General features: G+C 39.7%; 1 protein-coding gene across 1 annotated transcript; it reads right to left on the reverse strand.

Annotated features, from left to right (window-relative positions):
• Positions 1 to 412: 412 nt before the first annotated feature.
• Positions 413 to 8,545, reverse strand: cahz (carbonic anhydrase). Its single transcript, XM_072363836.1, has 7 exons — positions 8,410 to 8,545; positions 7,512 to 7,709; positions 6,516 to 6,634; positions 6,126 to 6,218; positions 5,909 to 5,971; positions 5,621 to 5,776; positions 413 to 1,568 (listed from the first exon to the last, which is right to left on the reverse strand). The coding sequence occupies exons 1-7, from the start codon at positions 8,441 to 8,443 to the stop codon at positions 1,449 to 1,451; spliced, it is 783 nt and encodes a 260-aa protein (XP_072219937.1). The 5' UTR covers positions 8,444 to 8,545; the 3' UTR covers positions 413 to 1,448.
• Positions 8,546 to 9,903: the final 1,358 nt, after the last annotated feature.

The raw sequence follows: 9,903 nt of genomic DNA on the forward strand, positions 1-9,903 counted from the left end.
CTCTCATGTCACTTGTCTACTATTTTATACAATGTCTGATGTTTTCATTACCATTCTAAATGGCAAAAGAACCAACACAATCCTCCCTCCTGGTGGTAGATTGGTATACAGTCGTCTTCAGCAAACAAATGGATTAAGATTTCACATAATGGACACCTTTCTAAATTTAACTTTAAAGAGTACTGCACAAAAGTTTTAGAATGTTTCAGAGGCATCTGATCAATCTGACATTTACATCCCACAGAACCACAAGATGCTGAAAGTATGTTTTGCCTTCAAAATGGCAGGTTGTATAGAGTGCAGTGACAAGAGACCATAATCTAGCAGTTTATAATACATCTGACAATTTTGCCTTTTGTCAGAAACACCAATTCAAATTTCAATAAGTTGTAAAAAAGAATGACTCGAAGCATTTGTTAAATATGAGTTTTTATTGATGAAATTGTTTTTGCATTTATGCCATGACTGATACACATGAAAAAATGATGGAATATCACAGAACTGGGATAGTTTGAGCCACTGTAGCCACATCCTGAGAGATTTGTGGCTCTAGAGAAGAATAACTGTCTAGAGTCACTACTAAAAATAAAATTGAATTACTAAGTGGCTTCTGTTTTAATCGCATGTTTAATCATATGTTGATTTAATGCACTATGGTGATCAGGTGGTGGTTTTTATTTGAGTTTTAAAAAATCAAAAGACACTGTGTCAGTGATATTATAGCCATATTTTGAAGGAAAAAAGTCTTTGTAATGAATTGATATCTTTATAGCATGTGGCCGCTAGTGCCATTCAATCAATAAAGGGGTGACCACTTTGTCTTAAAGTGCTATCAATAAAAACATTTTTTGGACAATCTGACAGCTGTCTGCAAGACAATTAACAACACTTAATTAATGGTAGAAAACCTTCAAGAGGCTGTCCAAGGCTTTCATTTTAAAGCAAGCTAAGTTAAAATAATTCTGCCTGAGATGGGCAGGGTATGCTTTATGATTATGTGAAGCAGAAATGATTCCAGGCATTTTTATGCTACGTTAAAAGACTTATCATTGGTTGAAATTGATCTAAATCTGATGTTGATATATATCACAAATAAAGGTTAAACATTTGGGGTATGAGTTACCAAAGTTTCAGATTGTGAAAAAGTTTCCATTTTGAAAAGAGAGAAAAGGGAAACCCCCAGTGAAGCAAACTGGCTTAGTATGATCAGAGGACACTATTATCAACTACACTCCTAAATTATAGTTTGGATGGAAAAGAAAGTGTGCATCATGCTCAAGATAAATAAGGTCTCATTATCACTGGCTGTTCTTGATGTCAACAAGACTAAATACCAATGGATAACAAACCTAAGATTACAAAAAGAAAATATATCTACGCGAGAACAATGGGGGCCTTAATGTTAATGAAAGAGAGGGAGATGAGCTACTGCGGAGGTCAAGCTGGATTCATTTGAAGGAGGCGCGGACCTGACGACCTTTAAGGAGCTGAGGAGGCCGGTAGTTGTCCACCATGCAGCATGGAGTTTCTCCTTCTCCACTGAAGAGGAGGCTTCGAAACTTGGCCATCTAGTGAGGAGAAGAGAGAACGACAGAAAGAAGGTCTGGTTTCTGTGAAATCAGTCACATTAGCTGCATCTGCAAAAAATTCCTAACATGTCATACTTATTCATTACCTGCAAGAGAATAAAATAACAAGGTGATCACATCTGATGAAGAGAATCTCGTGTTCCAATGTGCAACTGCCAAGTCTGGCTCTGATTCTCTGCACGCTCCAGAATTTCTCCTGTGTTCGTGTGTGAAAGTCTCATCTGTTGTGCTGACAGGCCCAGTGTGGGGAAATTGTATGCGCTTAGGGTTGGCCTGTTAACAGTGCAGTTATCTCGTCATTCATATAACAAAATCTACTTCAGTGATGCCTGTATCAATGAATATTCATTATTAATTCCAACCGTAAAACTGTTCTTCTCATGAAAGTAGAATCCCAACAGAGCATTCTCCTTTTTGTTCTCTCACAGATGTTTAAGGCCAGTGGTTTTGTTCCACTCCTCTGCCTTGTATAATGCAAGCAGTTGCTGTTATTTCTCTATTAACTGTGCTTACAGGGGAGCAAATCAAAGCGGTTGTAAAGTTGATTTCATAGCAATAAAACTTGGTGGGGATTTTTTTCTTTGTTTGTTTTTTTTTGGCTCCCCCAAGACATAACTACTCATGGAAGACATGATAAATCAGTTGTGAGCAGATATTCTCTATCCTAAGTACATATAACCCACAAAGCAGGTGTTCCTTTGCCCCTGGTGTTGGGTGCTTCTTCAGGTAAGTGTTTGGCTCAGACAAAACAAACTTGCACATTTGCATTGTTCGTGTGTTTCATCTGGTCTCATGAACCCTGATGAGGGCCAGAGAAGCAAGGCCACTTGAAAAAGGGGTTCTAGGGAATTTAGAATGAATTCTAATAGATTTCCCTCTGCTCTGTTGAGGGAAAAATTTGGCTTTGAATCTTGCTGTTGTCACTCGCCAGATGACTGTCTTACATTCCTGTTTTGACAGGACCCCATTGACATGACAAGTCAGAGTTGAAGGTACCCTGCTGTCAATGTGCAGTGGAAATATAACAGAACATCTACTTAAACTGCAAGTCAATCAAAATAAGAAAGTGAAATCATGGCTGCAAAAGTGTTGCTCTAGAACATAAATCTCATGTCAGCTGGTCTTTCAATGTAACAAGATTATCCAATTGGAGGACAGGAGATATCAGATCATGTCCCTGCAAACACAGTTTCAAAGGGGTCAAATTGAGGGAAAATGCCAAACAACCATGAGCTATGGGGTACATCCTCATTAAAGTTTTTTGCCCTTAAACCACTACTAGAGTCATGATGTCATGAGTTATGATGCCATTATCTACCAGTATTCAGTTTGAAGGGTGGAGTGGGAGAGCAGCCAGAGAGCATCTTTCAAAATCCAGACTAGTTTTTAGCAGAAGAGGACACAAGGTGGGCATTGTGTGCGTTATGATATCAAGACTGTCTTCAAAATCACTTGATTATTTGAAAACTATATAAAGTTCTGTTTGAAGTGCACATATTTTTGTCTTTGTTTTTTTCACCACTCAAAGCACTTTTATTACAGTGTAATTACAATGTAATTTTGACTTTTATTTCTCATCACAATTCTTACCTGGAACACAAACTCAACAAGAGAAATTGCCCATTTAGATATGTGTTCCCACAGGGAGCTCCTCTGTCCTCATTAGACTCAGCAGGCCCCCAGAACTGTCTGATCAGAAAGTGCCCTTGTGCATAGGAATAGCAGTGATATCCATATGCACAGACTTCCATTTGATGAGCCTAGTTTCATTTTACAAATAGCTGCATTAAGATGTATATGGAAACTGCATAAACAGAAACATCCTTCACAGTTGACATGACTGAAGCAGCAGCATGGCATAAACAGCATCTCCCATAGGAGCCACCCAGCCTCCAGCAACATGGTGAGCAGGGATTTGGTTCAGTTCAGCAGGCTCATTTGCATGCTTTGTTGTCAGTCAATGTTGCACACAGTGCTGGTTTTTCAGTGCCTCTACAGTGAAAGGTAAGAAAAAGTACATGTTGTAGTCGTACATGTCTTTTAGGCTTTTTAGGGGATGGACAGGACTGCATTAAAACTAAACTGCAGGTTTTGAGCTACATGAGGACATGGTGTACTAGTATTAATCGCATTAATATATGCAGATGCAGATGATAGAGAGAAAGGCAGCCAATGTAATGTCAGCAAAATGCAAGGTACTTATGGTTCAGGCCCATCCTGGCTCCTATGGCTTATATTCTGGCTCCTTCAACCATGAACAAACTCTACTATAAATGTATGTATGAGGCTATATATAAATACTGTAAAATACAGACATGTGGAAACAACTAGCTCTTTCAACTCAACAATGATTAAGCAGCTGTTTCTGTACATTTCTTAGACTCATTAACTCTTATAATTACATGCCTTCTCATTTAAAAGTGAAGCAATGCAATGTCCACTGGAGAATTTAGCAATAGGCTTAACCTCACCAGATACCTGCTTGAGAAGGCTGTCCTGAAGCACTTACTCACACCTATGTGGGTGGTAGGCCCTTTTTTAAAAAAAAGTCTATTTAGGACTGCTACAAATGGATATTGGCTACTAGATTCATGCTCCCACACATATAAATTATACCTGCTGTTAAACACATACCCAGATGACCATCCCATGGCGTTAGCCAATGGGTAATAGCTGTAGATTTTTCAGTAGTAGTTTTTATGCTGAAGTTCAGTAATACATGCATTTGTTACGTTATCCTGAAATACAGTGCAGAACAAACATTACATCAAACAGCAAAACCTTCAACAAATATGACTGAAGTTACCCAACTGTATTCCTCTGACATTTATAGACCTAGAGTTAAAAAAAAAGACTTCTTGTACATAAAGCTTTAGCTTTAAATTAAATAAGCTACTTTGAAAAAGATAGATAGATCATAACTATTAGTATGTAATGATGCAAATCTTTGACAGATTTCCTTACAGGTGTCTTGTCTGTAGTTTTTCATGTTTTATGTTCCTGGTGAGTTTTAGTTATTGTCATGTTATCCTCAGTTTCTTCACCCACATCACCTGTGTTTTCCCCTCACTCACCATTCACCTCCCCTCAGTATTTAGTTTTCTCATGCTCATTGCCAGATCCTCACCGTCACTGCTAAAGTCCCAGCAATCCTTGTCCATGTCAGGTTTGTCCATGTTAAGTCAGGTTTGTCCAAGTCAGGTTATTTCACATAGTCATAGTTGTTTTTGTTTTTTTTTCATAGTTAGCTTTTTTGTATACCGGCTAAACCGCGCTTCTCGTTTGGATTGTTTTAAATAAATTGAGTGTCCTTTGTTGGAAAATCTGCATTCGGGTCCGCCTTCACCACCACGCCACAACAACCACCCTCCTCATGACAACAGGGACAAGAAGGTAAACTGTATCTTATCTTGATTTATCCTACTTTCAACAAGCTACAGTATATTGAGTCTGCAAGACCAGGAAAGAAATTATGTTGAACAAATCTCAAATTATATGAACATATATGACCATACCAAATATCTGTCAAGTTGCAAATGGTTCCAAAAGAAGTGAATTACAGCAGAACCTCCATTACGTCAAAAAATAACATACGGTGTATATACTGTGATAACCATTTAACTGCTCTGTCTTATTTCCAGATGTCAGATGAGGTGGCTCGGGTATCTGGTTAGGATGCCCCCTGGACGCCTCCCTGGGGAGGTGTTCCGGGCACGTCCCACTGGGAGGAGACCCCGGGAAAACCCAGGACACGTTGGAGAGACTATGTCTCTCGGCTGGCCTGGGAACGCCTCGGGGTCCCCCCGGAGGAGCTGGAGGAAGTGGCCCGGGGACAGGGACCTCTGGGTTTCTCTGCTTAAGCTGCTGCCCCCGCGACCCGACCCCCGGATAAGCGGCAGATGATGGATGGATGGATGGATGTCTTATTTCCACTCCAGGTCACCTCCGACCATCCCTGCTTTTACATGTTTTTTCTTTCTAATTAAGGATGCATGTGGGTGAAGGGTTTTTATGTGATGCAAGTAAAGTACCTGTGCAGGGCTGACACTTATTGGTTCCTTAAGAACAATCCAAGAGACACTCTCCCATAGGGGTGGGGTTGTCAAAGAGCCCTCATAGGTCCAATAATCCAGAGAACCAGGAAGAAGAGTCTTAGCGTCAAAGTTAGCAAAGGTGGTCTGCTTTCCCTACAAGTGTCAGGGAAAAGGAAATAGAAATAAGGGGGAGGAAGGAAAGTGGAAAGGAAAAACTACTCTTCAAAGAAACATTTGAACTAAGCAAAATCTCTGTTTTATCTAATCTGTGAAATTTTTTTGTACCTTTGTCTTAATTGCATCCAAGGCATCCAGAACTTTCTGAAGCCGGGGGTTGGCGGCACCAATCTGAATCAAAACATACACTACACGTCATTTTTTGTTATTCTTCAAATATAATCCGTCTCTTCCGAACAAACTTAAAGGCACGAACATGTCAAGCAACTTCCGTCCCTCTGCAGTGTGGTGACAGACTGATTTGTTAGAGGCACTGATCACTCACCTTGAGAAAGACCCCAACCACGGCGAGGCCATCAGGCTTGTCAGCAGCCTCTCCAAAACTGGGATATTTGGTATTCCAATGCACCAGGTGAAGCTAGAGTAAAGGGGAGGGATGAGGCTGTCATCATATTGCCAAGTGATATAAATACTCACAACTAATCCAGGAGGTTATCAATTTTGAGGAGAGTTAAGGGTATCATTCATTGATATATCTATGTATTTTCAAGCAGTGTGTAAAGATTCTAGAATTCACAGAATTTGTTATCTCCACTTTTGTACCGACACCTCTTATCTTGACCATTTATTCAATCCGAATAATTTAGGATGACTTATTTAGCTGTTCTAAGCATCTTCCGCACTGCATTTAGTTAAGCTCCAGTTACTTCAGTACCTCACAAGGGAACTTGATGCCATTGATAGTGTGCTCAGAGCCTCTGTCTTCACTGCCTCCCCAGTGGAAATGAAACTGCCTCAGACGGTATGATCCAGAAATGGGACCTCCGGTCAGGGCTGGTTTCAACAACACAACAGAATCACTGCAGACTCAGTCAGGAGAAGAGATACCTGCTTGTCATCTCTTTGATGCTACTCAGTTAGTGACCATATGTTTGGGACTTATATGTGTGTTACTATTAAAGCTTAATGACTACTACAAATCAGTGAATAATCCTTTAAACTCAGTTTCACTTGAAGACAGTTCTCTCTTTGTTTGTCAGCTTGATGTTCATTCATATGAGCATCAATGAGCATTTAAATTTTAACATTTCATATTTTATTTTTTACATTAATTGTATGATGCATATTCATTTGAGGTTTCCTTAAAAAAATAACAATTCTGCTCAGAACTTTGACTGTGAATCATGTATTTCATAATTATTTGTCTTTGTCTACTGCTGGATTAGAGCAGAACAAACTGCGTTACTGTTGCAGGGTGAGGTGCTGCAGATGTCTGTTAAGCTCCAGATAAGAAAACCAGGATGATAAGGGATAACTGAGCACTAGCATCAGCATATCTGTGTTAGTACATACAGCATGGGTGGAGGCTGTTATATAGACAAACTTCAAAATATTCATTTTCTGCAAATGCCAAAAAAATAATTGGATTCTAATAAAAGTGAGAACTCGGGCTTAAATCTTTTTCCATACAGCAATACAAATGAAAAAAAAAGATGTAATAACAAAAATAAGATATGATATTATATCACATTTATTATAAAGCTGTTGCAAAAACATGCCCATGTGTTTGTATACCTCAACAAGAAACCAGAACAAAAAGTAAGATTACAGATGTGTAAAAATGGTCCTTATCATTTCTATTTATTGATCTACTTTTTTATTAATCTATTATGGTTCTATATTCTTAAACTTGGAGCTGAATTGTGCTTACTAGAGCTGTCTGTGTCATCCACAAAGTCCACCTGGAAGGAGTGTCCGTTGTTGAGAATACCCTTAGCATTTGATGGGTCATACTTGATTTTTAGAGCCTTCAGAGAGGGGTCGTATTGGGCCTCCTTGGGGACAATGTTGATAGGAGACTGTCTGGGCCCATTAGCAACAGGAAAGTTTTCTGCCCACTTGTCAGGCCCTATAAATTTAAATGGAAGAAAACATTCAGCATCATTTACAGTGTAACAGATGGAAAAACAATCCATTATATATCAAATTTGAATCTGTTCATCAACAGTGTGGTTCAAGTTCTTTTCTCAATAAAAATAGCTTCAGTCCTTTAGAGTAAAGATATTGATTAAAAGGAAGCAACAGACTTCTTAAAGAATGACTACATGAATGCTCTTTTTTAGTAATACATTCCAGTTTTACTTCCACTAAATTTCTTCTTTTAAACAGTATTTAAAACATGGAGGGTGCAGAGTAAAATGTAAGTACTCAGGTAAAGTATTTCACAACTTAAAAATGTCACAATAATAAATGTATTAAATGAACAAAATCTAAATTTTATTGTAGTTCAGATGTTATCATCCTTGTATTTAAAAAAGGATTCTGCTGCCCAAACAGTATTGGACTTTCAGATCCTGTCCATCTATAAAAATTGATGCATTCAGAAATTCTTCCTGACTAGAAGTGAAAGAAACATCCTGGCACGTGTGGTCCTAAAATTTTATTTGATGGAAAACCTTTCGTGATGTTGAAGTTGGGAAAGTACTGTTTAACTTTTAAAGTTTCTTAGCGTTGGAATGTCGGATTAGTCATAAATTCTCCGAAGTAATGCAGCTGACATGTTATCAACCTGTTACACATCCATCCAGAGAAGCCGGACGGATCCTTACCGTCTGATGCTCCGTATCCCCATGCGTGAGACATAGCTGCTCCTAAAGAAGGCTACCCTGCTAAAGAAAAAAGTGATTAATCCGAGGTAGAGCGTGCATCTGCAGATGACGATCTGGTGTCGGACGTTGGTACAGCCGCTTTATATATGCTCTCCCAGTCCCTCCTCGGTGGGCTTGGCTTGTCGTTCGGTTCGAACCAGACAGTCAGAACTACAGGGCAGCCATCCAGCGATGATGGCATCCCTCTCTCCTCTCTTTCTTGTCTCCTCGTTTTCTTAATAATAAGAAGCAGATTTTGATCACTCCTCTTCCAGCTGAGATGGATTACACCATGAAACTCGTCTATCGTATTGCCATTATAGCGCCTCGCCGCGCTCTCAGCTGCTCTGGGATGGCTGTTTCCCCTGCGCTAAGGATTGTATGGCAATATCCTGGAGTCCACATTTTGTTTTCATCTCCTGCCAGCCTTCACTCATCTCTGTCTGCATGCTGGGATGTGAATACTGAAGTGTTCTGTACGGCCGTCCCAACCCCCCTCTGTCTTGAATGTTTCGCTGATCATTGTCCATGTTCTCCCTAGACAATAACAATGTAGCAACGGACGAACCCCCCACCCGTCACCGCACACACACAGTGGGACTTTTATTTTAACAGGACCAAGCACCTGAGACAGAAGGATGATTGTCATCACTTTTGTTATTCAATCATATATGTCCAAAACTTTCTGACACATATGGTGCAGTCAGCTGTCCTTGTCATAGTGTCAGTAGAACCTTTCTTGCCCTTTATATTATCATCTGTCGGTAATTGTAGAGAAACGCACTGTGTATGTACAACTTAAAAAGATGGCACCTTTTCTTTTTTTTTCTTCTGTTAAACATTTTTATTTGGCAATCTGAAAGATGTATCAGACAAAGTATGGAACAGTGACATGAACAAAAGAAGAGAATGCGACCCTGGATCAGCAAGAGCACATTGGCAAAAGTACAAAAGTAGTTAAAAAGTGTTTTCCTGGTGGGTAACTGTACAACTAAACCACATGGTATTAAAACAGAGTCTCCTCTGATAACTTGCACAACAGTCAGTAAGACACAATGGTATGGAAAACAGATGCTTAAACAAGCATGGAAGAAAACACGAGACAAAACATACAGGTGATGTGAAAATGTTAAGGGAGAAAGAAAACTAGACACGGGCACTCAAGGCAGGTGTATTGAAGGGCCTCAAAACTTCACATTTTTCTGTAGGTTCTGCTGCAACTTCTGCTGGGAAAAGCAGAGGCAACATTACGGCTGGTGACATTGGTATGTGAGACAGGACAGCTGAGACTGGGTCAACCAGCTGCCAGAACAACTGCAGAGCCAGCACAGCCCCCAAAGATCCAGTGATGCTGCCGTCCAAGCATGTTTATCAGCAGAGGGCTGTGCGACATTTATTTAGTTCTACAGTGATAATCGTGATAAACAAACGTTCACATCAAAACCTTGTAAGGCT

The sequence above is a fragment of the Leuresthes tenuis genome, unplaced genomic scaffold, assembly GCF_036924035.1.
Source record: "Leuresthes tenuis unplaced genomic scaffold, fLeuTen1.0.hap1 SCAF_14, whole genome shotgun sequence".
In the NCBI taxonomy this organism is placed as follows: Eukaryota; Metazoa; Chordata; class Actinopteri; order Atheriniformes; family Atherinopsidae; genus Leuresthes; species Leuresthes tenuis.

Bases quoted from the DNA above. Each gene is read 5' to 3' on its own strand.
- cahz (XM_072363836.1), bottom strand. From the start codon at position 8,443: ATGTCTCACGCATGGGGATACGGAGCATCAGACG. The intron at 6,635-7,511 runs GTAAGCACAATT...TGTTGAAACCAG, and splicing joins GGATGACACAGACAGCTCTA to CCCTGACCGGAGGTCCCATT. The intron at 1,569-5,620 runs GTACTTTACTTG...TCTCCTCACTAG, and splicing joins TAAGTGTCAGCCCTGCACAG to ATGGCCAAGTTTCGAAGCCT.